At 45.9% G+C, this 27,458-nt stretch overlaps 4 protein-coding genes across 11 annotated transcripts; 2 read left to right on the top strand and 2 right to left on the bottom strand.

Annotated features, from left to right (window-relative positions):
• Nucleotides 1-716: 716 nt before the first annotated feature.
• On the bottom strand, nucleotides 717-8,547 carry HARS2 (histidyl-tRNA synthetase 2, mitochondrial). Of its 5 annotated transcripts, none has more exons than XM_037801685.1 (13): nucleotides 8,291-8,547; nucleotides 6,914-6,988; nucleotides 5,572-5,691; nucleotides 5,346-5,441; nucleotides 4,359-4,484; nucleotides 4,147-4,254; nucleotides 3,803-3,901; nucleotides 3,406-3,499; nucleotides 2,948-3,075; nucleotides 2,619-2,861; nucleotides 2,345-2,461; nucleotides 1,965-2,111; nucleotides 717-1,539 (listed from the first exon to the last, which is right to left on the bottom strand). In XM_037801685.1, the coding sequence occupies exons 1-13, from the start codon at nucleotides 8,396-8,398 to the stop codon at nucleotides 1,480-1,482; spliced, it is 1,521 nt and encodes a 506-aa protein (XP_037657613.1). In that variant the 5' UTR covers nucleotides 8,399-8,547; the 3' UTR covers nucleotides 717-1,479. The 5 variants fall into 5 exon arrangements, with proteins under 5 accessions (XP_037657613.1, XP_037657614.1, XP_037657615.1 ...); XM_037801686.1 differs by having other exon boundaries at nucleotides 2,024-2,111; XM_037801687.1 differs by lacking the exon at nucleotides 8,291-8,547 and adding an exon at nucleotides 7,069-7,471.
• An 80-nt stretch (nucleotides 8,548-8,627) lies between these two features.
• Nucleotides 8,628-19,991, top strand: HARS1 (histidyl-tRNA synthetase 1). Its single transcript, XM_037801684.1, has 13 exons — nucleotides 8,628-8,807; nucleotides 9,099-9,188; nucleotides 13,088-13,207; nucleotides 14,651-14,746; nucleotides 15,413-15,538; nucleotides 16,187-16,294; nucleotides 16,451-16,549; nucleotides 16,777-16,870; nucleotides 17,084-17,211; nucleotides 17,310-17,552; nucleotides 18,794-18,910; nucleotides 19,107-19,253; nucleotides 19,608-19,991. The coding sequence occupies exons 1-13, from the start codon at nucleotides 8,718-8,720 to the stop codon at nucleotides 19,677-19,679; spliced, it is 1,530 nt and encodes a 509-aa protein (XP_037657612.1). The 5' UTR covers nucleotides 8,628-8,717; the 3' UTR covers nucleotides 19,680-19,991.
• On the bottom strand, nucleotides 14,559-27,458 carry WDR55 (WD repeat domain 55). 3 transcript variants are annotated; one of them, XR_005211422.1, is made up of 8 exons: nucleotides 27,160-27,458; nucleotides 24,591-24,691; nucleotides 24,418-24,505; nucleotides 24,144-24,323; nucleotides 23,952-24,051; nucleotides 23,696-23,865; nucleotides 22,368-23,612; nucleotides 14,559-22,248 (listed from the first exon to the last, which is right to left on the bottom strand). XR_005211422.1 is itself a non-coding variant. In XM_037801698.1 (7 exons), exons 1-7 carry the CDS (start codon nucleotides 27,348-27,350, stop codon nucleotides 23,294-23,296), a joined length of 1,149 nt encoding a protein of 382 aa, XP_037657626.1. In that variant the 5' UTR covers nucleotides 27,351-27,458; the 3' UTR covers nucleotides 14,559-23,293. The 3 variants fall into 3 exon arrangements, 1 of the variants encoding a protein (XP_037657626.1); XR_005211421.1 differs by having other exon boundaries at nucleotides 14,559-20,339; XM_037801698.1 differs by having other exon boundaries at nucleotides 14,559-23,612.
• On the top strand, nucleotides 20,132-23,050 carry DND1 (DND microRNA-mediated repression inhibitor 1). Of its 2 annotated transcripts, none has more exons than XM_037801703.1 (4): nucleotides 20,132-20,415; nucleotides 20,541-20,621; nucleotides 21,044-21,505; nucleotides 22,148-23,050. In XM_037801703.1, exons 2-4 carry the CDS (start codon nucleotides 20,588-20,590, stop codon nucleotides 22,603-22,605), a joined length of 954 nt encoding a protein of 317 aa, XP_037657631.1. In that variant the 5' UTR covers nucleotides 20,132-20,415; nucleotides 20,541-20,587; the 3' UTR covers nucleotides 22,606-23,050. The 2 variants fall into 2 exon arrangements, with proteins under 2 accessions (XP_037657631.1, XP_037657629.1); XM_037801701.1 differs by having other exon boundaries at nucleotides 20,541-20,658.

Here is a 27,458-nt window from a genome sequence, read left to right as displayed (position 1 = left end):
GCGTGAAGCAACACGGAAGTAAGGGCGCCTATTTAACCTGTTTCCCTGGCTTTAAAAACAAAGATCGATGGGATGTTAGATTTAGTTCAACTCCTTCTCTTTTACAAGTGAGGCAACTTAGGTTCGGAAACAGTGCTCCTTGATCTAGCCTAATCAACTTTCAGTACATGGCCAAGAGTTTCTAAACCTTTAAGGCTTAAGTGCTGTTATTAGAAGCTCTAGATGCCCCATTCACTGCCTGCGCTAGGGATATGGCTCTAAGCTACACTGAAGTGTTTGCAAGAGCTGCAGCCTTTCCAACAAACACGCTTTTATGCACTTAAGCTCTTTTTCTTGAAGTAGTGCTATCTCACCCTTTGGTTAACTCATTTTTTTTTTCAACTGGGGAACATTATAGTTATCCAATCTGTAGGGCACAATTTAATTAATATGATTGGTCTTGGGAAGACCAGTTTATCAGTCTTGTTTTTAGGATGAAGCACTCTGGCAGATGGTTTACTGTATGTTGGTTTTTAACGACTAGACTTAATGTTCAAGTTATGTTGGGGATGTGGGGTGGGGGTGGGAACTGTGGCTGCTCTCTTCAGTGAATACATAAGCATCACCCCAGGGAAGTTACTCCAACCCAGTTCACAATTAGAATTCTCCAGTGTATACTCAAGTGTTCTCTACGGCCTCTGCAAACCAATCCCTTTATAACAAATCACCCAAACTACTATATTTAATATTTTATTTAACATATTGTCCCAATCACTTCTAGAATAGCCACCTCCATGTCAGGGCATGGAATAGTCACAGCAGTGATTGTGGCATAAGAAATAAAAATTACAAAAGATCAGACCCCAATCTTGTCAAGTCACCTATTAAGTTCAACATTCAAGGTCATTAAGCAGCCCGACACTTCCTATTGTTAACAGTGGATCAGCTAGAGAGATGCCAGATCAATCTGGACATGGCCATGCCCTTGAGATAGCATCTCTGATCTCAAATGAGAGTATCCATTGCCCCACCTTGCTGTCTCCCACAAACTCCCTAGACCAAGCCATTGGCTGATTGTGGACAAATTCTCCAGACTGATTGTGGACAAATTCTTCCACACACTGGAAGGCTAAAATCTCAATGGCATAGTATCCACTCAGTCTGCGGTGTCTCTCTCTCATGCCCTGCTCAAAGCAACCATCTCAGCACATCTTGGTGGCATTTGGTGGCACTTCAAATCTGCCATCTACCTCTGCAGCCACAGCATGTCTCTCACATACCAGCCAGTTGTTCACATGCAGAATAGCTGCTCACACTAGTAGTTTGAAGCCACAGGACCCAGGAGTCCTCAGGGCCTTCTACAGTTCTGTACCCAGGAATGATGGAGGAGGCAGAAGGAACTTGTCATTCATCCTGGCTGGCAGTTGTGAAGTCTATCAGGAACTCATTTGTAGATGAAACCTTTTCTACAAAGAGCAGCAGATGGCAGTCAAGCAAAGATCAAGATTCAGATAGTCGCTTCTGAATTTCAGCCACAAGATTTTCCCGTTTAATGGCCACCTGAAATATAAAAGAACCCTCATATGACAAACCGGAAAGTAATACCAGCTCCTTAGCCACTGTTTTTCCAGATTCATTTTACTCTGCATCTGCTCCCACTACTTAGGAAACCAGTAGGGAGTAGTGTGGATTTCAGGCTGATCTAGAGAATATATGCCCTCAAGATTAAAGAGATTCAAATTCAAGCACTGGATCTATATCTATTTGGTTATTAGTCTCAAAGTATCCATTCAGATTTCATCTGTCCTTCTTCTGCCTACCCAGCCTATATTCATTGGTGCAGTGGTTGCTTAGAGTGCAGTCTTCATTCATCTCCATCCCTATTAACTTTGGAGATATTTCTTCAGCCAAAAGATTTATTTCTTAAAGAATTTTGGAAAAGTAGTAACACTTGGTCCCTTCTATTTCTGTCTGCCTTCACTCACCTCCTCCCTGCTGGCCACTAAGCGGAGCTTGATGACCCCTTCCTTCAGTTCTTGCTCACCAATAATGACCACCAGCGGAATGCCCATGCTCTCACAGTAGTGCAGCTGGGTTAGTAGTTTAGGGTTGTTCTTATACAGCAGTTCAGCCTGAAAAGGGTCAAGAAAGAGTAGGGGTCTTACAAGTGACCACAGCACACAAACCTTAGGAGTAGGTATTTCTAAGGAAGCAACAAGTAAGTGGCTGGCCCTCCTACCCTAAGAAGCCACTCTAGTGAAGACTAAAAAGGTCTTCAGTTCCACCCTAGGTATTAAGGTAGAAATGGGCCTGGAATCCAAATTCCATACATACCCAAATGGCTTGGATATCAGCTCTCCCATACCTTAATCCCAGCATCCCATAGCTCTGCAATTAACTTCAATCGTTCTTGAAGAAAGTTCTTCTGTGGTGTGGCCACAAATACTTGGGTCTCTGTGGTCCGTACCGTCTCACCAAATGCCTGATAAAGAGAGAGAAGATAGTAAAACTAAGAAAAATGTCCTTTATACCAGTAACTCCAAAAGATGAAAAGAATCATCAGAAAAACAGTCCCACTAGACCTTCAGGTAACATGAGGGTTTTTAGGCCCCAAACCCCACCCCATACTTAAGGCCTACCTTCATTCTCTGCTCCACAATGGCAAAGATCCGCTCTACCCCAATACTGAGCCCTACACATGGCACCTTGTGGCCCTTGGGGTTGAACATGCCCACCAGCCCATCGTAACGGCCACCAGCAGCCACACTGCCCATGCTCAGAGACTTTTCCCCAGCCTGAGCTGGGGTCTCCAGCAGCACTGCTTCATAGATCACTCCTGTATAGTAGTCTAGGCCCCGAGCCAGGCTTAGATCAAAGGAGATCTGTGGAGATAAGGCTACAGTCAGTCCCAGACAGAACACTGAGAGCTCCAGAGTTCAGCAGGGGGAATACTCCCAATTCAGTTTACCTTCTCAGCAATTCCAAATAGAGTCACGTATTCAAAAAGCAGCTTCAGATCCCCCAGGCCCTCTAATGCTTGCTTGCTCTGGGACAGTCTGGAATCCTGGAACAACTGTTCTACCAGAGACACCCCACCTAGGGAGGCATGTGGGTAGAAATAAGGCCTGTGTTTTTTACCCAGATAAGTTTCATCCAAACTGTCTCTAATGTGCTCCAGCCAGTCCTCCTCATTTTCTTTAAAAAAAGAAGATCCTCATCTCATACGACCAGACTCTCCTCTTCTGCCTCTACCTTTGCCTTCTGAAGATACAAAGTGTTTACAATAAGTAAAAGGGGAATTAAATTCAGGCCAGGCTCTGGAGCTTAGTACCATCTCCAGAGAGGAGCAATTTCATAGGTATAAGTTATACACATGTCATCCTCACCTTGGTTCTACCACACAGCTCTGAAAACCCTAGTTCTTACCATGACATTGGATGTAGTCCCCAATTCGATCAGCCACCTCAGAAGCCAGGCCCTTCTTTGCCACCATCTCGTGTCTCACCTCTTTCCAAGATATCTGCATAAACACCCAAGCATTAGCCCATGATCCCACTTACTCTAACTGGAAAAGGACATCTCCCTTTCATTTAGTATATATGTAGTAAGTAGCAGATATTTCTTTCAGCAAAGTCAGAGGCAACTTAGAAAATCCAGTCATAGTGTCCACTGCAGAGTAGAACTCAGATCATGCTTCAGGATATCCCCCTCCCAGAAATAGCTCACATCTAGCCCACATCTCCTTATTTTTCTCTAGCAATATAGATTTGAGGGTAGGGCACAAACCCAAATGGGGTCTACTGAAGCATGTCTTCTTTGTTACCTTGTCTAATTTGTCCATTGAGGAGCAGATGGCACGGAACTTGTTTTCAGGAACACCACAGACAGCAAACATTCCATCCACAATCCGCCGGTCATTGACCTGTGAATTCAATGTAAGTAACTCAAGTGCCCATCAATGCCCTTTCCCTCAAAATAATGACAGTCCCTATTTTCCTGACTCATAAAGAGGATGGAAAGGAAATTTCACAGGAAGAGTATATAAGAAATGCAACAGCTGTACTGAGAAAGTCCTGGAGCTGCAGGATTAAAGGCTGGGTCGTCTAGCATACACAGCATCAGGCCAAATCCAGACTTCTCCCCCTTAGTCCTCAGTCTTGACCTCACCTTAATGAGAAAGTTCCCCAGCTGCAACCCACTTAGGATTTCACACATGATCTTCAAACACTCTGCATCAGGGATCATAGGGTCAAATTGACCTGCAATGTCAAAATCCTACAGCGAGGAAAAAGAAAAAAAAAAAAAAATTCAGTGATCTGTAAGTTTCCAGAACATGGCCCAGAACTATCAAACTGTGCTGTCCCCAACAGGTCACTTACACACTGGCAAAACTCCCTGTAGCGGCCTTGGACTATGGTTGGGCTCTCCCTCCGCCACACCTTTCCAACATGGTAGCGCTTCATCTGCTTCACTTTATTCATGGCCAGATATCGAGCAAAAGGGACCTCACATAAGAGGTTAAGGAGGAAGCATACTGCATCCAAAGCTTAGGCCTAGTGCATAGACATAAGGGAGGACTGGGCCTCTAAAAATTCAATCTTATCCGTTAAGATAAGAACAAGGACCTTTTCAGTCATGTTTTCCAAGGCCTAGCAGTGCTTGCCACTTGTTATATAATGTCAAATGAAGGAATCCTACCTAGCCAAACTGAAAGTTCAGCAGAAAGCAAGGGCAGACACAGAAATAACCCAAGAATTTCAGGTCTGGGTCATTTCCCATTACCCTATTCAGATCAATTCTCAACCCGGTCAAGCTTCAGAACCTGGATTTGCCTACAACTTCTAAACCATGCTTTCTGAACATGTAAGCATGAGACAACCTGCATCTTAATTATTCACAATAACTGTTTAAAATGCAAATTGCCAGCCCCAATCCAGCTACAGAAGTAAGAATCTCTGGGGCTGAGGGCCAGGAACTGTGTTACTGCAAGCTCCCCCAAAGGATTCTAATGCACATTAAAGATAAATAAAAGCACTCCGCATGAGACAACCTGCATCTTAATTATTCACAATAACTGTTTAAAATGCAAATTGCCAGCCCCAATCCAGCTACAGAAGTAAGAATCTCTGGGGCTGAGGGCCAGGAACTGTGTTACTGCAAGCTCCCCCAAAGGATTCTAATGCACATTAAAGATAAATAAAAGCACTCCAGGCCAGGTTCTGCTCACAGAATTGCCTTCTGGAAGAAACTGGGAGTAGATCTCCAGTGGGCCTAAAGGATCTCAGAGTCACTCTCCTCCCTTTTGTCAGAGAAAGCTCTGTGGGTTTGGAAAGAGATAAGTCAGCCTCCAGAACTCAGAAGGATACAGTAAGATCATAGCGAAGGGACAACAGCTCTCCACCCTGATCCTTCAGATCATAGATGAGTAAAGAGTCCTCTCCATACTTCTCAGTGAGCATTTCCTGCAGGGGTCAAACAGAAGGAAGAGCCACAGTTCCAAGGAGGACTCCAGAACACAGACCAGAAGCCCTTTGGGACACTGAAGGCAGGTGAAGAAATGGGATTCTAGTCATTCTTTTTTTCTCCCCTTACCTTCAGCTCAAATGCTGGGGTATCCAATCTCTTTCCTCCATGACGTCTGAAACAGCTGACAACCATGTCAAGAATTTTCTCCCTCACAACCATCTGCTGGGGACTAAGATCTCTGGTGCCCTGAGAACCAAAAGCAGTCATAGTGAAGGAAAAAATTTTTTAAATTCCATTTAAGGCAAACAGTTAAACAATAGCTATAATTTAACTATATATCCCTTGAGTTCTCTCAAAATCTCTTGAGTTCAAATGACTCTGAGCCCCATCCAGTATCTCAAAAATAGTAAAGAAAATTTTCTAAAAATTTCAATGTGTAAAAACGACATTTCCTCCACTGTAACTAGGGGTAACTATGTGACCTATTCTAAGGCACTGGTAAAAAAGGGAGACTGCTGGGGGCCTTCTGGAAATGATTTTCCTCTATAAAGAAGGCTTCCTCCCCTTTTATCCCATCTGTCCCTCTTCCTTCTTTCCAGTTTTATTCACATTGAGGATGTGATGTTTGGAGCTCTGGCTACTATCTTGCAACAATGAGGGAAATACCTACAACCCCAGGTTTTGACTTTATTGGGCTGTGAGACAATCTTGAGACCCTCTAGATTTGTTATGTGAGTGAAATAAACTCCCACTTAATTTTTAAAATAAAAAAAACATTAACTCCCGGGGAGGAATGTAGACCCGGCATCGTGGGATGGAGAACATCTTCTTGACCAAAAGGGGGATGTGAAAGGAAATGAAATAAGCTTCAGTGGCAGAGAGATTCCAAAACGAGCCGAGAGATCACTCTGGTGGGCACTCTTACGCACACTTTAGACAACCTTTTTTAGGTTCTAAAGAATTGGGGTAGCTGGTGGTGGATACCTGAAACTATTAAACTACAACCCAGAACCCATGAATCTCGAAGACAGTTGTATAAAAATGTAGCTTATGAGGGGTGACAGTGGGATTGGGAATGCCATAAGGACCAAACTCCACTTTGTCTAGTTTATGGATCGATGTGTAGAAAAGTAGGGGAAGCAAACAAACAGACAAAGGTACCTAGTGTTCTTTTTTACTTCAATTGCTCTTTTTCACTCTAATTATTATTCTTGTTATTTTTGTGTGTGTGCTAATGAAGGTGTCAGGGATTGATTTAGGTGATGAATGTACAACTATGTAATGGTACTGTAAACAATCGAAAGTACAATTTGTTTTGTATGACTGCGTGGTATGTGAATATATCTCAATAAAATGATGATTAAAAAAAAAAAAAAAAAACATTAAAAGAGGTCAGGGAGAGAGAAGAGCAGGAAAAGGGCAGTTCTCCAAGGCACTTATTAGGGATGGGTGGGACAAAGGGCATTACCTTTGGGGTCTTGATAATAAAATTTGATTTCTCTTGATGTGGCTTCAGTTGGGATGTTAACACTGCCTCTGCAACCTGACAGAAGAAGAAATGTGAGATGACTCCCTTGGACACTGGCCAAAACTAGGACATCTCTGGCTCAGTGGACCACCAACCTGCAAACACTTTTGGTCCTAAGCAACAGGAAGCTTGAGCACCATTTTATCTATCTCAGTCTCAGTCCTCACTCCCAAGAATCCATGTTGCATCTACAATATACTTGTAAAATACATGAGGTCAGGTCTTCATCACACAAGAATCCTCACTGTATTTGGAGTTTTTAAATGTCTGAAAAGTACCTGAGAACAATGAAGGCACAAAACAACCCACCACTATTAACACCAACTGCCTAGGGGTATGACCTTCTCCAGTTTTCAGTTTCCACTCAAACAGCAAAAATAAGAATTTTTAATAAGGTAACTCTGGTCATAAGTCTTGGAGATAGGGAAAATGTAACTTGAAGATAGAAGAGAACCAGACCGAAGGACACAGAACAAGCCTGAGGAATAAACAGGAATGGATTTTCTGACTAAACTAAAAAAAAAACCCAGACTAGTAGGACGCTATGACCAAGAATTATTAACAAAAGATCTGAACCCTGTTGTTCACGATAGCACAAAGCATCTGCTTGGAATACAGTAAGGTCTTTCAGAAGAAAAGCAAAATAGAATCAGTGACTTTATTAATTGCCAGAAAGCTGTATGCCCTTCTAGCAATAAAGGATGTGGTAATTCCATAATTTGGCAGATTCTCTCCCCCAAAGGATGGCAGTTCATTCCACAATCCCTCGTCAGCAACAGCAAAATCCAAAGATCTCTGAAAACTGAAAATGTTCTCTGAACTCATTTTGAAGTAAATTCTAATGTGAACTGAAGTCACATAAGTCTATTTATGGTCTTTGGTTATCTCCCTTAGTGGGAATATTCATACATTTTGCTTAATATTATTGTGTTTGACTAATAGATGCTGTCTAGATCCCACTGGGCATCATCCTTTTCCTTTTCTAACATATGAAAAATCCTGAATTTCGAAAAACATCTGGCTCTAAGATTTTCAGATAAGGAATTGTGGACCTATGTTTAAAAACTCCGTTACTATGCATCCATTAGTAAGTTATTTAACCTTGCAATCTCGGATTCTGTAAAATGGAAATAATAATTCCTACCTCTCAAGATTGTTCTGAGGATTAAACGACAAAGCATGTAAACCGCTCATTCACTACCGGTATATAATGATTAAAAACTGATTGTAATAGTACTAAAGTACAGGCCACGAGTCCATGCTTTCAGACCAGGAGGCCCTGCCCCGACAGATCGGAGTTACTTCAGTCCGGCTCACCTGGCTATGACAGCGTACCGCCCCGGTACAGGCGGGACGGGGCGGCCGCAGGAGCTGGCTGAGCAGCGCAACCCAGGCCCTCCTGCGTAGGGGTCCAAACTGGAGCATTTCCCAGACGGAAGCCAAAAGGCCGAACCCCAGAAAGCGCAGAGTGCTGTAGAGGCAAAGCCGGAGCACTGGAGAAAAAGAAGATACTCCAGCCCTCACGACTTCCGAATGCAGAGTTTGGCACCTGTCAGGCTCCCTTAGTAGACAGCTTCGACACTTCCGGTAGGAACCGGAAAGTGGGTGTTAGGCTCCGCGGAGACTCTCTTGACTTGCTGGCCTGCGACTCGGTAGCCGGAAGTCATCCCGGACTGAAGCTCCCGCGGCAGCGGCGGCGGTTGCGGCAGGTCCAGTTGGCAGAAGGCTCCGATTAACATCGGGGATGGCAGAACGTTCGGCGCTGGAGGAGTTGGTGCGACTTCAAGGAGACCGCGTGCGGGTTCTCAAGCAGCAAAAGGCCAGCGCCGAGCAGGTGCGTCCCGGGCGGCAGGGGCCGGAGCGTTCTGGGAAGGGGCGAAGGAAAGGCCGGAGAAGACAGGGAGCCGAGGTGGACTGCAGAGAAGGGATATGGGGGAAGGGACCGGGCTGACAGGGAGGAGGTAGGGCTGGGTGGAGAGGAGACCGGGAAAGTTCCCAAGAGAAGCAAAGCTAGGCCTAGGAATAGAGAGCTGGGTCTAGGAAGAGGTCCTGATAAGGGAGGGATATTGAATGAATGGCGGGGAAGGGAGGGGAGGATAGCCCAGCGCTTCCTTTCCCTCTGCAGATAGAAGAGGAGGTGGCAAAACTCCTGAAACTGAGGGCACAGCTGGGCCCTGATGAAGGAAAACAGAAGTTTGTGCTCAAAACCCCTAAGGTAAATATCATTCCTTTAGGAAGTCTCTAATGGGGTCCTCAGTCCCAACCACAAGTTTCGCGTATGTCTGCTTCCCTGAACCAGGTCGTTGAGAAGGATCTGGGATACTGCAGAGGAAAAACAGTTGCTCTGGGCACTGGGCTGGACGGGGCTCTATCTGGGTCGTTCTGGGATGGTACTAAATGATGAAACTAGGCCAGCTGGATGCTCAGGAGAGTCTGCTTGCTGCTTCTACTCCTTTTTTTTTCATTCAGCAGATATTTACTAACTGCTTACTATGTGCCTAGCACTGTACAAAGCACAGAGTATACTATGATGAACAATATATTCTGCCCTCATGAAGCTTACATTCTACTGAAGGAGACAAGTGATCCCATACGTGGATATATAATGACAAATTGTGATGAGTGATAAAAATAAATTAACAAGGATACTCTAAGAAAAAACAAGGAAGAATTGGGGAATCTGAGAAAGCCTCACTGAGGAAGTGGTATACTAACTGCTTTAAAGGATGAGTAGGAGGTAGCCAAGGGAAGAGTGTGAGGCAGATAGATGCAGGTGCAGTATGGAAATCTTGAAGCAAGAAAGAACTTTGGTATTTCCAGGAACTTGAAGAAGACCTTTTTGACCGGAACCAAATAGAGAGGGAGAGTAGAGTGGAATGAGATTGGACATTCCTGACTCACTCTCCAGGGTTTCAGTTCAAATGCCATGCTTTGTAAGTTCTATAAACAGAACCATCTACTCCTTTATCCGGATTCCTTTGGCTCTTCAAACACATCTCTGTTATTGCACTGAGTTATAGTTATTCATGTGGTTTGTTTACCCTGATAGGCTGAGACAAGATATTCAATGAATATATGTGAACTTGAATTCTTAAGGAATAGGGAGAGGTGTTGTGTTGATGTCTTTGTGTTGAAATGTCACCTTTTAAGGTTAACTCATTGGGCTCCTAAGTTCATTGAACTGCTCCTTTCTACACACCAGTCATTTTCAAAGGCTAAAGAGACAGTGTAAAATCCCAAAAGAGTGATCATCAATGATTACTCAAACTCAAACTATTAGGCAGAAAAACTTAATGGGGAATTTATGATAGATCAGGCTAGCCTCACCTGAACCCAATGATCAATCTTAACATCACTGAAATTAGGACAGCCAAATAGTGTGTTCCTCCTATTGTGATGCAATAAGAAGTACATAGCACCACCTATGAAGTATTCTTGCCAAGAGAAACTGAACCGGAATAATCAGGCCTTTGGATCTAACTACTGGTTTACAGGAAATATGGGAGATAGAGGAACATGTTAAAGACTTTTTTGAGGATATTGGTAGCCAAATGTGAGAAATTCTTTAGGACAAATAGCCCAATTTCCTCAACAAATAATGATATTTAAAAAAAAGGAAATGAAAGGAAACTTGCAGATTAAATAGACGTAAGAGACATATTAAGCAAACACAGCATGGACTTATTTAGAATCTGATTCAAACAAGCCACCCATAAACAGATATTTTTGAACATGGCTTGGGTATTAGATAGTATTAAGGAATTGCTGTTAATTTTGTTAGCTATAACTAAAGTATTGTAGTGTTTTGTTTTTTTTTAAGTCCTTATGTATTAGAGAATCATATTGAAGTATTTATGGGTTAAATGATATGAAATCTGGGATTTATTTTAAAATACTCCAGAAAAAAAAATGGGGGCTTAGATGAAATGCAGAAGTTGATGGTTGTTGAACCTGGGTAATGGTAACATAGTGGTCCATTGTACTAGTCTCTGTAATGTGTGTTTGTAAATTTCCAAAAAATAATATTAAAAGACAGTGAGATTATACTGGGCAGTTGAAATCCACTTTAGTTTGTTGAAACATTTCTTAACATGTGATCTATATTAACAACTCAGGATCATGGGGACAAGACTTTCAAGGGGTCTTCAAGATCAAAACTATTTTCATAATAATACTCAGATGTTATTTCCCTTTTTCACTGTGTTGATATTTGTGTTGAAGGTGCAAAAGCACTGGTGGGTAAAACTGCTGGTGCGTTAGTCTGCATCAATGCAATAGCACTAAACTGTACTGGTAGATGTTATATTCTTTACTGCCATGGTTTTGTAGTAAAAAAAAAAAATTCAGTTTCACTTAAAATGTCCTTGAAAAAGTGGTGAAAAAATAATTTTATTGATCTCCACCCTTGAGTACACTTCCTTTTAATATTCTGTATAACAAAATGGGAGGTACATATAAAATGCTTCTGCTGTGTTCCAAATTAGAAAAAGCACTTGTACCATTGTGTGAATTGCAAGCTGAACTAGCTGCTTTTTTTCACAGAATACCTTTTTTTATTTGAAAGAACAACTGACCGACAAAGTATGATTTTTCAGAATTGGGTACCTGGCAGACATTTTCACAAAACTGAATGGAGTTAGCCTTATCACCTCAAGGAAAACATCTGACAGTATTTGTTGCTAGTGATAAAATTCAAGCTTTCAATTGAAAGTAGAATTTTAGAAAATGTATATCTTCCACTGTGAGTTTGACAGCTCCCCAAAACTTAAAGCCTTTCCTAATGAGAGCTGTGGTGATATTAATAAATAGGGTTTTTCTGATATTGTGTGATGAAATGTATCAACATTTAGGAGCTCTACACAACTGGCCAGTATTTTCCAGATGACCAGTGTGTTATAAAATCGTGCATGGGTAAAAGATCCATTCAAAGATAGACTAATGGATTTTAATGTAACAGTGTTAAAAATTTATTGATGTAGTTTCAGATTCCACATTGTGAATCTGAAACTATATAAGATAGTATGATAAGAAACTATCCAAGATAGTATGATAAGAAACTACACCAAGAATTTTGGTGTAAGCAAAGAAAAATATACACAGTTAGCTGAAAAGTTCATTGAAATATTCCTTCCTTTTACAACTACATAGCTGTGTGAGGCTTTATAAACTTCAGCTAGAACAACATATTGCAATAGATTGAATGCAAAAAGCATATATGAGAATCCAGCTGTCTTTTAATAAGCCTGATGTTAAGGATTTGTAAAAAATGTAAATCAATGCCGCTCTTCTCACTGATTTTTTTTTGTTTGGAAAATAGTTATATTTTCTTTAATTGTTATTTATTTAACATGTAATGGATTTATTCTTTTTTAAGTTAATTAATAAGTATTTTTAAGTCTTTGCAGTTTTAATTTCTAATACAGTAAATCTTGATAGGGATAAGCCATTTGGGGGTTCTTAATAAATTTTAAAAGTGTAAAAGGGTCCAGAGACCAAAAAGTTTGAGAACCACTAAGGCAGGTTGTAAGAGCCCGGAATGACCTAGAGGTAGAACAGGGTCCTCCTAGTCCTGACTGCCCCAGACTTACTGAGTGACCTTAAGTAATGACTTAACTTCCCAAAATCTTGTAATTCATATATAAAATGTATCTGCCCCACCTATGTCAGAGGGCTGTCAGAAACAAATTAGAGAACAATTATATTAATTAGGATTTAGGAAAAAAGTTATGTTGGGAAAGAAAAGTTACAAGATTTAGAATTTAATCACATGAGTTTGAGTTGGTTATGAGCCTGCCTGCAGAGAAATGATCTGTTGTCCCAAAAAGAGAGTTTTTAGAGAAACTACTCAGAGAAAAGAAAGTCCTAAGAATTCTAGAAAACAGAATCAAGCCAAAAAGGGAATGGAATTCAGAAATGTGGTGGCAAATGAATGTGGTAATTAACAGGGCATTATATGCACTGTTTTACAACTCAGTGGCCTGTAGGAGAATATAAGCCTGAGGCAGGATCTGCTTTCCTTATTGTTGAGGTCATCCTTTTATATTTCCAGAATTTATTGTTCTTCCTTTGTTTTTCAATCCCTTCTTTGGTTCTTTGGCTGATTTTGACTCCCAGGGCACAAGAGACTACAGTCCCCGGCAGATGGCAGTTCGGGAGAAGGTGTTTGATGTAATTATCAGCTGCTTCAAGCGCCATGGAGCAGAAGTAATTGATACACCCGTGTTTGAACTAAAGGTGAGGGATGGGCGAGGAGAAACTGCATGGTAGGAGAATGACAAGAGGGGGAAAACCCAAAGACTCCCCTCCTTATGTGGACAAAGACTGGCATTTTCTCCAGAACGAAGAGAGATGGGACTGGCCTGGGGGAAGAGGCTCTGCCTTTTATTTACTGTGGTTGTAGTGGCCAGTGGCTTCCCAAAGGAAACCCTTTTAGGAGTGGCTCCTGTCTATAGTGAATTCTATGCTGTTAAGAATTAGATTGCATCACTCCCTCCTTAAAAGCCAGTGACTCCCATTGCAATTAAAATAAAATCTAGCTCCACGTGACTTGGCTACTGCATATCTTTCCCACCTCATCTCATACTGTTCTTCCCTTTGTCCACTGTGCTACTCTGATCTTCTTTCTATTCCTGGAACAGACCTTTTTACTTGCTCTTCCCTCTTCTTAAACCCCCATTTCCTGACTTTAATTCCAGATTAAACTAACCTAAAGATTGCAGATTTTAATTTCAGATCTCAGCTAAAATGCCATTCCTCAGAAAATCCTCTCCAGTACCTTGTCTAAAGTTGCCCTTGTCTCTATCACGTCAACCTGTTTTATTTCCTTTACAGCAGCTATCACTCTCTGAAATTATCTGTTAATTTGTATCCTTGAATTAATGTATTGCCTCTCCTCACCAGTATAAAATATCATCAAGGGCATGGATCACCTTTGTCTTGTTCACTGGTAGACACTCAGTGCTTAGAACAATGTCTGGTACTGGTAGGGATATATCTGCAGGGTAAATTCATAGAAATGGAACTGCTGGATCAAAAGGTTGTATCCATTTGCACTTTTACCAATCAGTGTATGAGTGTTTCAGTTTCTACACACTGGGAATTTTCAGCCTGTTTAATCTTTGCCAATCTGGTAGGTAAGCTATGTTATCCCCTTGTTGAAGACATCAGAGGACAATGCCTACTGTAACACCCTTAAAACATTTTCAGTTTTGGCTTTTTACATTGTTCAGATCTTAGGCTTGCTGATCTAATAACCCATTCCTAGGAATTGATCCACAAGAAAAATACTCAAAAAAAAGAAAAGCTCTGTATCCAAATATCTTCATTGACATTTATGGAAAACAAAAAACATTAAGAATAACCTAAACAGCTAACAGAATAACACTAGGGAGGAAGTAAGTATGGAGCTTCTTCTTAATGGAATATTTTGCAGCTTTTAAAAATAATAAATCAATTCTGTCACAAAATGAAAGTGTGATAAGTAGCAAATTAACACAAAATTGATGATTCCTTTTGATTATTATTATATCAAATACATAAACATTGGGATAGAGAGCAGAGGGAAATGTAGACAACTTGAAATCAGTCGTGTTAGAGTGGTGAGTTTTTATTTTCAAAACTTAACTTTTAAACTGTTACATTTATCATCATGACCACATTTCTTTATGTTGTCTCCAGGAAACACTGACAGGAAAGTATGGCGAAGACTCCAAGCTTATCTATGATCTGAAGGACCAGGGTGGGGAACTGCTGTCCCTTCGCTATGACCTCACTGTATCTTTTCTAATCCTGGGCTCTTGACACTTTGAATGGATTGACCCTCACTGGGCTAAAGCCATTTCTGGCCTCAAGTTTGGGGACAGGTAGACATGGGTAGGATCAAATAGGAGGCCTTTGGCAATCAGGGGAATTATTTCCTAAACCAGGAGTGAGACTTTGGATAAACAGAACATGGCCTTAGAAATCTTTCGGAACCTGAATGAGACAGCTTTATGTCCTGGCCCAGTTCTAACTCTACACACAATCTCCTAAGTCCAGAATACTTCTCCCCGGCCCTGTCCAGTGAACAGATTTCTCCTTAATTGTCCAATAACACATTTTCCTTATTTCTAAACTATGACAGAGAACTATTTGATTAGACATCCCAGATGGGGTCCTCTCTCTTCTCCCGGGCCAATCTGCCCAGCCCCTACCCATGATCAGCATAGTCCAGGGGAGACAGTACCAAAGAGAATGGAGCCTTCATCTTGTTTGAGACTTCAACTGCTCTTTGAGGTGGCAAAGTTGATTCTTTCTGATATTCAGAAAGGCTGTTAATCTTAGGGGTGGTAGTTTAACTAGCACAAGGAGGGGTTAGAACCCAGTTTCTATTGGTGGTGATAATCGGCTTCTAGACTGGTTGTGATAAGAGGGTCTTTATCCTTAACCCTTTGTCATCAGGTTCCTTTTGCTCGATATTTGGCAATGAATAAACTGACCAACATTAAACGCTACCACATAGCAAAGGTATATCGGCGGGATAACCCAGCCATGACCCGTGGCCGATATCGAGAATTCTACCAATGTGTGAGTGTTGGGAAACTGTGGGGCAGAATGGGTACCTTAGGCCTTCCTTCAAGCCAGTAGAATCTATTTAAGTATTCATGGTGCCTTGAGTAAACTGGTTGCCCCAGATAATGATTACCCTTGGTTTCTTTGGTGTTCTCATATAGATTTCACAGCATTCCTGTGGGCAGGGCAGGGATTATTATCCAGATTTTATACATGAGTAAACTTGAGACTCAGTAAGGTGAAGAGATCATAGGGATAAGAAAGGCAAAGTTGGGACTAGAACTCTTGATCCAGTGCTGTATGTATTAAACCACAGTGTAGCAGAGAGTGGGGAAATTGGATTTGAGGTATTAAATCATCCAGATTGACAGCAGAGCTAAGGCTAAGACCAGATAATTGCCCCATAGCAGTAGGAGGAATTGAGGAGGAAGTAAATGAATTAGATAATGAAGGAGTAGTCTAGATGGAAAGGAAACCAGGATTGGCAAGAGGCCCCAAAATGCCAGGGTTTTCCTCTACCCTGATGATCGGTCACAGGTAATAAAGGAGAACGTCTGTGCTTAAATGCAAACAGGCCTGCACAGAGAGAGGTCAGAGCTCCCAGGAGTCCCCCCTTAAGAAAGTTGAACCCCTGAAAACCTCTAACTACGTTTCTCCCTGCAGGATTTTGACATTGCTGGGCAATTTGACCCCATGATCCCTGATGCAGAGTGCCTGAAGATTATGTGTGAGATCCTGAGTTCACTTCAGCTAGGAGACTTCCTGGTCAAGGTCAGAGCTGAATGGGGCTGGGAGGGTAAGGTTGGGCCTGGCCTCTCACAGGAGAAGTTCCTTGTGCAGAGGAACCAGTAGCTCAAGTGACCAAGACTATTGAGGGTCATGTAAAGGAAAGAGATTCCCTCCTCACTGTGCGATGGGTCTCTGCAGGTGAATGATCGGCGCATCCTAGATGGGATGTTTGCCATCTGTGGTGTTCCTGATAGCAAGTTTCGCACCATCTGCTCCTCAGTGGACAAACTGGACAAGGTAACGACCCAGACAGCTGACTCCTCTTTTCCCAGATTCCACCTTGCTTGGGGAAGTGGAAAACAAGTTTGAGAGAGGTGCCTACCCCTGGGCCCATTGGAGGAAGATCAGCCGCAGATATATGTCAAATGACAGTTTCTGTTCCAAAACTGCTCCCCAAGAAGACTCATACTTGATGTGTTGTGGGAAAGCTGGACAGGGGTCCCTGACTGGTGTCTGTCTGCCAGGTGTCCTGGGAGGAAGTGAAGAATGAGATGGTGGGAGAGAAGGGCCTTGCACCCGAGGTAGCTGACCGCATTGGAGACTATGTCCAGCAGCATGGTGAGCAGCAGAACCCAGCCTCCCTCAGCGGCTGTCCCACTGACCTCAAGACTAAAGTTGAAACTCTCCCTGTGTGTGTGTGTATGTGTGTGTCTGTGTGTGCGTGTGTGTGTCTGTGTGTGCACATGCAGGTAGAGTCCAGGCAAAAAGGTAGAACCCCTACCTTCCACTTCTCCTTGTCACTCAGTCTGGCTCACAAATCTTTCTCCCCAGGTGGGGTGTCCCTGGTGGAACAGCTGCTCCAGGATCCTAAACTGTCCCAGAGCAAGCAGGCTTTAGAGGGCCTGGGAGACCTGAAGCTGCTATTTGAGTACCTGACCCTGTTTGGCATTGCTGGAAAGGTGAGTCAAGTTGAGGATGGGACACTGCCCCTCACTGAGCTCTGGGGCTTCAGGTCCCTGGCCTTCATCTTGTACTGACCCTGTCCTTGTCCCTACAGATATCCTTTGACCTGAGCCTTGCTCGAGGCCTGGACTACTATACTGGAGTGATCTATGAGGCAGTGCTGCTACAGACCCCTTCCCAGCCAGGGGAAGAGCCCTTAGGTGTGGGCAGTGTGGCTGCTGGTGGGCGCTACGATGGGTTAGTGGGCATGTTCGACCCCAAAGGGCGCAAGGTGCCATGCGTGGGGCTCAGCATTGGGGTAGAGCGGATCTTTTCCATCGTGGAACAGAGGCTGGAGGTAAGTCCTGTGGACAGAAGATAGTCTGAGCAGGTGGCAGCTGTCTTCTTTGATCTCCAAGGGGGAAAGTGGTGCTTCTTTGGTGAAGGAGATTCTCGGCAAAGAAGTGGAGAAAAGATGGTCATTGTCCTTCACGGGTTCTCAGGGTGGGTCACCCCACCTCAGTGCAGGCCAGCTTTATGGCTCTGTTAGTCTTTCTCCACAAAATATTTTACTCTGGACCCCTTCTTACCTCAAGGCTGTCAGGAGTCTAGGCTGATAGACATAAGACCCAGATCTTCTTTATCATGATATAGAGTAGTTAACATTTTACTGGCATATGCCAGGTACTGTGCTCAGTGCTTTTCATGCATAATATAATGTAATTCTTAAAACAGCCTTCTGAATGTAGCTACTTTTACTATTTGCAGTTTTCAAACAATGAAATGGAGGCATCATAGATTATATAATTTGCTGAAGGTGGTGAAACTTGGACATGGCAGAGTCAGAATTTGGATCCAGGCAGTCTGATTTCAAATCCCTCTGTAACATTGTCTCTGAGAAGCACCTGTCAGGCCCTGGGACCCCTCAGATGGCTGCCTTGGGTCATGTATTGCTTCCTTTGAAGCTGTTGCTCTTAACTGGCTGGTTGGATTTCATCCTCTGAGAATCCTCTGGCAATAACCGTCCCACTGCTCCATCCCTCCTCTCTAGGGTGGAAACCACCTGTGTTTCCCAACTGAGGTCACTGTTCCAGTAGGCATCTTATGTTTTAAGAACTGTGAAAATATTTTTCCAGAAAAAAGAGGAGCAGTAGCAGCTTTATATTACATGTGCCCACCCCCCACCCCAAAACACACACACCCTGAGTTGTAACTTGTGGCTGAGGTATAAGAGGCATAGCCTGTTGACTGGAAAGACCTTAAGTGGAAACTAGAACTGCCAGGTACACTTGATTTCCTGGGGTGGGCTCATAGTGTTGTTTCTATGTGAATGTTCTTCTGGACCTTGAAATACTAGTTGGAGATGAGCTTGAAGTTACTGTAAATAAACTACCCTTGCCCTATGTTATTTATTTTAGTAAGACATATGTACAAACCAATCAGTTCATTTCTTATATTTTCTAAGAGCTACTTTATGCCCAGTTGCTAGATGAGAAGACTGGGCCCCTGCCCTGGGGTATACTGAATTGGGCTCAGAATCTTGACTAGATCCTGCTCTGTTGGCTTCTTGAAGCTCTCTCTTATCTTCCCCTTCCTCAGGCTTCAGAGGAGAAGGTACGTACCACAGGGACACAGGTGCTTGTGGCATCTGCGCAGAAGAAGCTGCTAGAGGAGAGACTGAAGCTCATCTCAGAGCTGTGGGATGCTGGAATCAAGGTACAGGAGGCAAATCCCCAGGGTGGCAGCAAACTTAGGACTAAACAAAAGCTCATCCACAGTAACACTTGCCATTACTGTGACTTCTTGGGGTGGAGCTGAGAGAAAGGTGCCAGCTTGGGCCTCCAGGTGGTTGCCCCAAGGACAACAGAAGTCAGCCTTCATCTTCTGCTCTGGTCCCTTGCTCTGGTCCCAGGCTGAGATGCTTTACAAGAAGAACCCAAAGTTACTGAACCAGTTGCAATACTGCGAGGAGGCGGGCATCCCACTGGTGGCCATCATCGGCGAGCAGGAGCTCAAAGATGGAGTCATCAAGCTCCGTTCAGTAGCGAGCAGGGAAGAGGTGAGAGGGCAGGAAGGCAGCCCAAGGGAGAGAGAATGTATTTGATGTCAGTAGCCCCATGCCCAATCAAGACCTGAACAAAAGAACCCACTCATAAAGTGCTTAAGGAATTAACACACAGTACATGCTCAATAAATGGCATCTGTTACTGTGGTCATGGAAGGGTATGCTCTCCATCCCCGCATACACCGTGACTTTGGCTAACCCAAGAGACACTGTCTACCCTGGGGTGTTTGATTGGGTTCCTGCCTCCAGCTGAGCCAAGTCTGATGACTAGAGGAAGGAGTGGGCACTCAGGGAGCAGAGGGGTGGAAGATGTTCATACCACCTTCCCCCTCCCACCATCCTGAACAGGTGGACATACGAAGAGAAGACCTCGTGGAGGAAATCAAAAGGAGGACAAACCAGCCCCTCTGCATCTGTTGAACTGAGGAAACCATCAGAACAATATAGGACTGGCAGTACTTGAGGCTAAGACAAAACTCTGCATGTGTATTTCAACAGCTTTGTGTATTTCTCTTCCGCAGGAAAACCAGAAGAGTGGTCAGAGCAGAGACATTTTATTACATTGATTGGGGGGTGGGGGTGGGGGGCGATAATCACTGGCAAAACGGCCAGGTGGTACACCATTTTCCATCCAAGGCCTTGGGGGCTTTCTCCAGCCTGTGCTCCTTGGCTACCTCTACAGGGCCCCAAAAGCAATCAGCAACCGTCCAATAAAATGCCTCAACCACTGAAGCCTGCCTGTGTCACTAATACCTAGCCCTGCTTCCCCCGTCAGGGCCTGGGCTTTCATTCCGGCCACCTGAGCGCTAGAAAATAGGGAGAAAGCCCTTCTGGCTCTTTCTCAGGCTGAAGGGTGCCCCAGAGGTTCTTGCCTCCAGCGTCCACCCCGTGCCGGTTTGTCGGCCATTTCTTAGGTGAGGCAGCCTGCAGACTCACCTACTAGAGTTTCCAGCTTTCACCTGAGAGTCCGAAGGCCCGCGGCGCACGTGCGGTGTGTACGTCCACTCCCTTCGGAGGCGGGGTCGTATCCAGAGCCAATGAGAACTTACGGGGGTGGAGAGGCCAGGAAGCTTCCAGAGGCTGATGAGGAAGGAAGTTATAAAGGGGGTGCAGGAGTGCCAGCGGGAGAGTCATGCAGTCCAAGCGGGATTGTGAGGTAAGTGGCAGGCGCGAAGGGGTGCTACTCCCCACCTCCGCAGGGCCCTATAGGGACTCCAGCCCCTCAGCGAGGTAGGGGCGGGCTTAGCTATCCGCCATTCCATCTTGCCCTTTCTCACTCAGCTGTGGTGCGAGAGGGTGAATCCAGAGAACAAGGCGGCGCTGGAGGCATGGGTCAGGGAGACAGGCATCCGCCTGGTGCAGGTGAACGGGCAGAGGAAGTATGGCGGGCCACCCCCAGGTACGGTAGCCCCATCCCTACGACTACCGGGCTACCCGAGCCTGGTCGGCCCCGACCCAGACCTTTTTGGGGGAGGAGCCTGCCTTGAGGCTCCACAGTTAGAATCTCCGAACCACCCGCATTTCTACCCCAAAGCTGAAAAAGCCTGAAACTTGTCTACAGCTCCTCACTTCCCAGCCCTCTCGAGGAACTGAGTCAGTCTTAAGATGCACCTACTCTTTGCTAGCCCCATAGTTAGCTCATTAGTCTAATTATGCCACTGGTCCCGAGGTATGGGTGTTGTACCCATTTTACGGATGTTGGCTCACATCGTCTCCTCCCGCGCTGGATCCCCGGACCCGAACCTATAACGGTCACAGTGAATGACAGTGCCCCCTCCCCCCAGGCTGGGTGGGCAGCCCGCCGCCGGCCGGGTCAGAAGTGTTCATCGGGCGGCTGCCCCAGGATGTGTACGAGCACCAGCTGATTCCACTGTTCCAGCGCGTGGGGCGCCTGTACGAGTTTCGCCTGATGATGACCTTCAGCGGCCTCAACCGCGGCTTTGCCTACGCCCGCTACAGCTCGCGGCGCGGTGCACAGGCCGCCATCGCCACGCTGCATAACCACCCGCTGCGGCCCTCCTGCCCGCTGCTCGTGTGCCGCAGCACTGAGAAGTGCGAGCTGAGCGTGGACGGGCTGCCGCCGGATCTGAGCCGCCGCGCGCTGCTGCTTGCGCTGCAGCCGCTGGGCCCCAGCCTGCAGGAGGCGCTGCTGCTGCCCAGCCCTGGGCCGGCGCCCGTGCAAATTGCGCTGCTCAAATTCAGCTCTCACCGCTCCGCAGCTATGGCCAAAAAGGCCCTGGTAGAAGGTACGGGGTGGAGACCGCGGGGCGGCTGGTTGGGGCCAAGCCCGTTCTGCTGGGCGTTTTACTTTCACATGTCAGTATAGCGGGTAAGGTCACTCACAACAAAATTCTCATGGTGAAACCTGCGTGAGCTTGTGACCCCACAGTTTATTTGACTTAGGACTTTTGTATTTCCAGTGGTGCCATTTTATAAACTTAACACTTCCCGTGCCTTATCTCCTGACTAATCCAACACGCCAGATAAACACAGTCATAACCCCCACCTCTTTAGAAATGTTTGAGAAATTATCTTGCCCAAGGCAGTCCAACTGAGCCTACCTTTTATCCACCATAAAACCTGTTTTCCTCACACTGTTGTGAGAATTCAGCAATATAATGGACAGTGCTTAGCACATTTCCTGATTCATGGCAAGCACTGTAAAGGTTAGCTATTATGGTTATGAGGTAGACAAGGCCTTCATCAGCCCTTTACAAAAAGACAATGAAGCTGGAGAAGGTATTTAACTTATCCAAGGTCACAATACTAGGAAATAAGAAGGCTAGAAATGAAATCCAGAGCTGTGTGACTACAAAGGGCTCAACTGGGCTGGGGGGTTGGGCCCAAGGCTCAGATCTGCCCTTGTTATCTATGCCTTTGTCCTGCAGGACAGTCACGCCTCTGTGGAGAGCAAGTGGCTGTGGAGTGGCTCAAGCCTGACCTGAAGCAGCGCCTCCGGCAGCAGCTCGAGGGTCCCTCTCTCCGGTGCCTACAACCCGAGGGAAGTCGATTGGCCCTGGCCAGAGACAAGCTAGGACCCCAAGGGGCGCGGGCTGCCCTGCAGCTTCTGTGCCAGAGGATGAAGCTGGGCAGCCCGGTGTTTCTTACCAAGTGCTTGGGCACAGGCCCTGCTGGCTGGCACCGCTTCTGGTACCAGGTGGTGATCCCTGGGCATCCAGTGCCCTTCAGTGGCCTTATCTGGGTTGTGCTGGCCCCAGATGGGCAGGACGGGCACGAGGTAGCCAAGGATGCCGTGTCTGCACGGCTGCTGGAGGCACTGAGTGAGTCTGTGGTCACCGTCCTGTGGTCTCCTGGGGCAGAGGCAGGGAACATAGTTATGCAATGATCCCATCCTCCCCAACATATAGGCAGAGCCTGTGTCAGTTCCCAGCCCAGCAGGCCTGGGCGCCACCATCTGTTCCCAGAAGAGGAGGGACATGGGCCAAGCTGTAGGCCTGACATAGCTTCCCTGCTGGGGCAGAGCCCCATAGCACATGGGACAGCTCAGGTTTGGCTAAGTTGTGTGAGGGACCTGCCCTCCCTCTTCCAGCCCAGGGTCTGGCCTGATCCCATGGTTTTCCTTGGCTATGCCCTGCTGACACAACCCCCCCTCTTCCCACAACTTGGCATAAATCTTTATTTTCTTTATTCATCTTCTTTGTTCATTTTTATTTGGGGGTTGGTTGAGCCAACAGGTCAGAAGTTCTGCCCTTTGCCCCTACCACTTGGCTTTCTGGTTTTGGTTTATATACAGTTTTGAGTTTTCTTATGCTGGTTGTATTTACATTAAACCCCTGGTTGGTGTACACCTGTGTCTGTGCTGTCTTGCCCCAGCTGAGGGCTTGTCTTCCTCACACTGGTAGAGTGAGCAGTTGCTGCAGGGCAAGGATGCTTTCCCACTGCACTGCCATGAGTCCTGGGTCTCTATGTATCTTCCTGAGCTGCACAAATTCATAGTCTCTCTGGGGATCCTGCCCAGGAAGCAGGATTCTTGCCCAGTGAGTAAGGACCTGTCCTGAGATAAAGCTTATCCCTCAATCGTTGTCCTCTTCACTCTCCTCTTCCTCCCCAGCCATGGTGTCCTCTCCTTCTTCCCTCAGCCCTGCAAAGAAGTCATCTGTGCTCCAGGCCTTGCTGCTCAGGGCCTGCAGGGGCCCTCCTTTCTTCTTGCGCCGACGGTAGTCATCCACCACCACAGCCCGTAGCTGGGCCATGTCCCAGAATTTGAGGCGCTGGTCATGGCCACTGCTAGCCAGGAAGCGGCCACAGTGGGAGAGGGCCAGCTCTTCCACAGGCTCCCCAGCATGCTGGCCCACACTGCCCACTACTCGGTTTGGCAGGATGTTCACAGCCCTAGGCAGGGAGAGAAGAGTGTTGGGGGCTTGCTGGCAGGGCCTGCCTTTCCTGTGACCTGAGGACTCTCCTGGCTGCCTCACCTGATGACTCCATCAGTGGAGCCAGTGCACAGCAGACTCTCGGTGACTGGAACCATGCAGTCAATGGACTCAGCTCTTAGGGCAAAGCGGTCACTTGTAGCCCCAAAGCCATTCCAGTTGAAGAGGTAGATGGTACCTTCACTGGAGCCACAGGCTACCTTCTTCCCATACTGCACAGAGATAGGGCAAATCATGTCATGGGGCCACCTTGGACCAAGCCCCTAGAGCATTCCCATCCCACTGTACCCAGCTATACCTTCATGAGGGTGACAGAGGTCAGATCCCCAGACTGAGGCTCAGACAGCAACTCAAACTGGTGTCGCTTGATGTTGAAGACACCAAGGCAGCCATCTCCACTGTAGAGAGAAAACCGTGGCCTGGCTGGAAGCTCCCTTTGAGGGTGATGTTTAACACAAGAAGAGGAGGGGAGACAGCTTTGAGGTTCTACCTGGCTGTCAGCAGCAGCTTCTTGGCTGGGTCCAGAGCCATGTCAGCAATATACTCCTCGTGCTGCTGCATATCCATTAAGGGGCCCTCCTTCCGCTGATCCCAGAGCCGGATGCCACCTGTATCATCCCCAGTGGCCAGAACATTCTCATCCACCAGCAGCAGACTGTTGATAGGGGCACTGGAGACACAGATGTAGAATTTCTCAGAACATCTCTGTCCCAGTAGGACCCTTCCAGTCCCTACCTCTTGTCTTGTGAGCTGGCTGCCCTTACCTGTGAGCCTTGGATATGCGTCTTTCCAGTCGGCCCTGCTCCACATCTAGAACATGGATGGCTTTGTCCTTGGAGACAGTGATGAGTTCTGGGAGGAAAAGGTGTGCAGGTCATGGAGCTGCCACTACTCCCTTCCCAGCACCATGCCTCTGGCTGCCTTCCCCAGTACTCACTCTGCCCATCTTCAGAGAAGACCACTGCCCGGCAGGACTTGAGGTGGTGGCCTGAGGACCAGAGCTCCTTGGTTTCACCCTCTTGGCAGGAGTAGGAAAAGCTGGGGAAAGGTTAGAAGAGGATGAATGACCCCAGAACCTGCCTGGAATGCATGGAGTGCAGAGACCCACCAGATCAACCTTCTACCTACCTAGTTCCTACTTGCTCACCTCTAAGCCCAAGGAACTTACCATCCCATTTTTTTTTTCCCATTTTCTGTGAGCTTTCTTTTACTCAGTATAATTTAATCCAAAGTACATTTGCTTAGGACCTCTTTGTGATCTCACCCCCACCCCACCCCTCTTCACCATCCTTGAAAGTGCCAGCCTGGGGAAAGATCGGATCTGGACCACTGTGGAGGCCCAGGAATGACTGTTAAAGAAAGACCAGGCCCAGAGGTTGGAAACAGAAAATTTAATAAGGCAGGGCTCTTGCGCTCCAGGCCTGAAGGGACTAGAGAAAGCCAAAATTGTATCACTTTGTGATCACGTGCTAAAAAAAAGTGAAGATGGAGGTGGGGCAGAGAGGCACCAGCCTATTACCGCAGCTTTGAGGCAAGTACTTGTCCTGAGGGTATCCCAGTATCTGCCTCAGAGCAGACCGTCAAAAAAAGTTGAATGAATATTTAATTGCCAGTGAGTTCCAAGAGGGTAGGAAGTCGTATTGTTTGCTCTGTTCCAGTGCCTATGGTAATGCCCAGCATGAAAAATGTATTTAATGAGCTGTGGTGGTGTGGAGCTATGTACCCCAGAAAAAACATTCTTCAACTCAATCCATTCTGGTGGGTGTGAGCCCACTGTTAAGAACAACCTTTTAATGAGATTATTTCATTTAAGATGTGGCCCACCTCAATCAGGATGGGTCTTAATCCTATTACTGGAGTCCTTTATAAGCAGAATGTAATTTAGACACATAGCCATTGGAAGCAAGAAGTCAAAAGTCAACAGGATTTGAAGAGAAAGGAGAAGACAACACCATGTGCATTGCCATGTATCAGAAAACCCAAAGAACATCAGTCTTCAGGAAGAAAACATCACCTTCCTAATGCCTCAATTTTGGACTTCCACCCTCAGACTGCTTTAGCAATGAGAGAAAAAAACATGAGCATTCATAGATTGAATGAATGCTTGGGCAGGGAAGAGGAGAAAGCCCTGGAAAGCTAGCTAAGGCAATGATGTGAGTTGGCTATTGAAGAATAAGTGGGAGTTCACTTGGTGGAGAATAAGGGGCAGATATTGGAGGCAAATGTTGATGTCACTTCTAGGGAAAAGTCAAGGATTGAACAGGGTTCAAGTGGCAGAAGAGTGGTATGACTGAATCTGTAAAGATGGGTTGAACTGGGCTTGAGACCATCTAAGTCAAGCAGAAATCTGAATTGAATCCTATGGGGGGAAAAAACCTCTTCTGAATGGTCATGGGGAGATGTTAGGAGCCCACCAGAAGGGGTGGCTGAGGGTGGGGAAGGGGCTAAATTTCAGAGAGAGAGACAGATTCTGAAGAACTGAAGCAGCGGGAGGAGGGAAGGTAAGAAAGGTGGAGGTCTAGGGTGACTCGCAAAGTATCTGGCACTGTATGCCAATAGACTACAGCTTACATTCCAGTGCAGTGTTTTTCAAATTCCAGTCATAACCCATTAGTGATGACTGGATGAATGCAATCAGAATTCGTGTGTGTGTGTGCACAAAACTACATAATAATAAACCAGAAAACATCAGAGCGTATCACACTTATGTAAAAAGCATTTTAACTGTGGAACAAGGTCAAAAAAGTTTGAAAACATTTCTTTAGGGAGAAGATAAGCATTTAAATAATTACACAAACAGATGTATGATTACTTACTATTGAAAACTTTATGAAGGCAAAGGACCTGTTGCCATGGCAGTATCTAATAAATTAATTAGTCTGGGCAGGGAGAAAGAGGGAAGAGATGCTGAGAACTGAGAGACAGTAGGAAGGGAAAGTGAGAGGAAAAGAGTTTTCCAGGCAGAAGGAAGAGCATATGCGAGGGAGCTAAGGCTTCAAGATACATTAAAGAGGCCAGGATGAATGAGCACAGAAGCAATGGGGAGAGCACGAAAGGGCCAGATGGTCAGGACCTTGAAAACTGAATTAAGTAGTTCCGTCTTGATTCCAAGAGGAGAAGTACGCCATTAAAGGGTTTTAGTCAAGGGAGTGATATCGGATTTGTGTTTCTGAAATATCAATTAAAGAGGATCAGGCAGCAAAGCAGAGGGCCCCGTTGAGCCTGTCACACTCTGGTGGGAAATAATGGTATCTTGGAGTCCTCCTGTCCTGCTGCAGTCTCCTTGCTCGGTCACGACATTTCAGCCACTTTGCACTCCTTTCAATTAGTTGAACAGATTTGTGAGGTAACTTGTTTAAAGCCAAATGTTATTGAACAAATCGAACTGGAAGAGTCTTGGAACATGGTCTCCTTGCAATTTTCTCTCCTTCCACGTAGCAACTCCATTACCAGGGAGCTTCCAGACAGGGCAGCCCCCAAGCCCCCCTGCCCGATCCCGCACTCACACGAACACGTCCCCATCCACGTCCCCCGTCGCCAGGAGGTCGCGGGACGGGTGGAACGCCAGTCCGCTGGCCGGCGCTTCCAGCACGATGTCTTCCGGGGTGTCCCGGATCCGGGCGGGGACTTCCGCGGAATCAGGGTCTTCCTCGTCGCTCCCATCCTCCGCAGGCCTCTCCTCACACGTGCCATCCATGCTTCCCGAGATTCGGAGGCGCGCCACTATAGCGCCGCCAGCCCAGGAAACGCCACCGCAGTCTAAGTCCAAGCCCGCGCTTCCACGCCCGGAACAGAGCGCTCGTGA

The sequence above is a fragment of the Choloepus didactylus genome, chromosome 13, assembly GCF_015220235.1.
Source record: "Choloepus didactylus isolate mChoDid1 chromosome 13, mChoDid1.pri, whole genome shotgun sequence".
NCBI lineage: Eukaryota > Metazoa > Chordata > Mammalia > Pilosa > Megalonychidae > Choloepus > Choloepus didactylus.
Note: the sequence above shows the minus strand (reverse complement) of the source record. Positions and strands in the feature narration are given on the sequence as shown.

Excerpts from the sequence above, each read along its gene's own strand:
- WDR55 (XM_037801698.1), bottom strand. The coding sequence starts at position 27,350 with ATGGATGGCACGTGTGAGGAGAGGCCTGCGGAGGATGGGAGCGACGAG. Across the intron at positions 24,692-27,159 it reads GTGGATGGGGACGTGTTCGT|CTTTTCCTACTCCTGCCAAG; the intron begins GTGAGTGCGGGA and ends ACCTTTCCCCAG. Across the intron at positions 24,052-24,143 it reads AAGCTGCTGCTGACAGCCAG|TGGAGATGGCTGCCTTGGTG; the intron begins GTAGAACCTCAA and ends TTCTCTCTACAG.
- DND1 (XM_037801701.1), top strand. The coding sequence starts at position 20,392 with ATGCAGTCCAAGCGGGATTGTGAG. Across the intron at positions 20,416-20,540 it reads AGTCCAAGCGGGATTGTGAG|CTGTGGTGCGAGAGGGTGAA; the intron begins GTAAGTGGCAGG and ends TTTCTCACTCAG. Across the intron at positions 21,506-22,147 it reads CAAAAAGGCCCTGGTAGAAG|GACAGTCACGCCTCTGTGGA; the intron begins GTACGGGGTGGA and ends TTTGTCCTGCAG.
- HARS1 (XM_037801684.1), top strand. The coding sequence starts at position 8,718 with ATGGCAGAACGTTCGGCGCTGGAGGAGTTGGTGCGACTTCAAGGAGAC. Across the intron at positions 9,189-13,087 it reads TTGTGCTCAAAACCCCTAAG|GGCACAAGAGACTACAGTCC; the intron begins GTAAATATCATT and ends TTTGACTCCCAG. Across the intron at positions 14,747-15,412 it reads CCCTTCGCTATGACCTCACT|GTTCCTTTTGCTCGATATTT; the intron begins GTATCTTTTCTA and ends CTTTGTCATCAG.
- HARS2 (XM_037801685.1), bottom strand. The coding sequence starts at position 8,398 with ATGCTCCAGTTTGGACCCCTACGCAGGAGGGCCTGGGTTGCGCTGCTC. Across the intron at positions 5,692-6,913 it reads TTATTATCAAGACCCCAAAG|GGCACCAGAGATCTTAGTCC; the intron begins GTAATGCCCTTT and ends TTTGGTTCTCAG. Across the intron at positions 4,485-5,345 it reads CCCTTCGCTATGATCTTACT|GTCCCTTTTGCTCGATATCT; the intron begins GTATCCTTCTGA and ends CTCTTATGTGAG.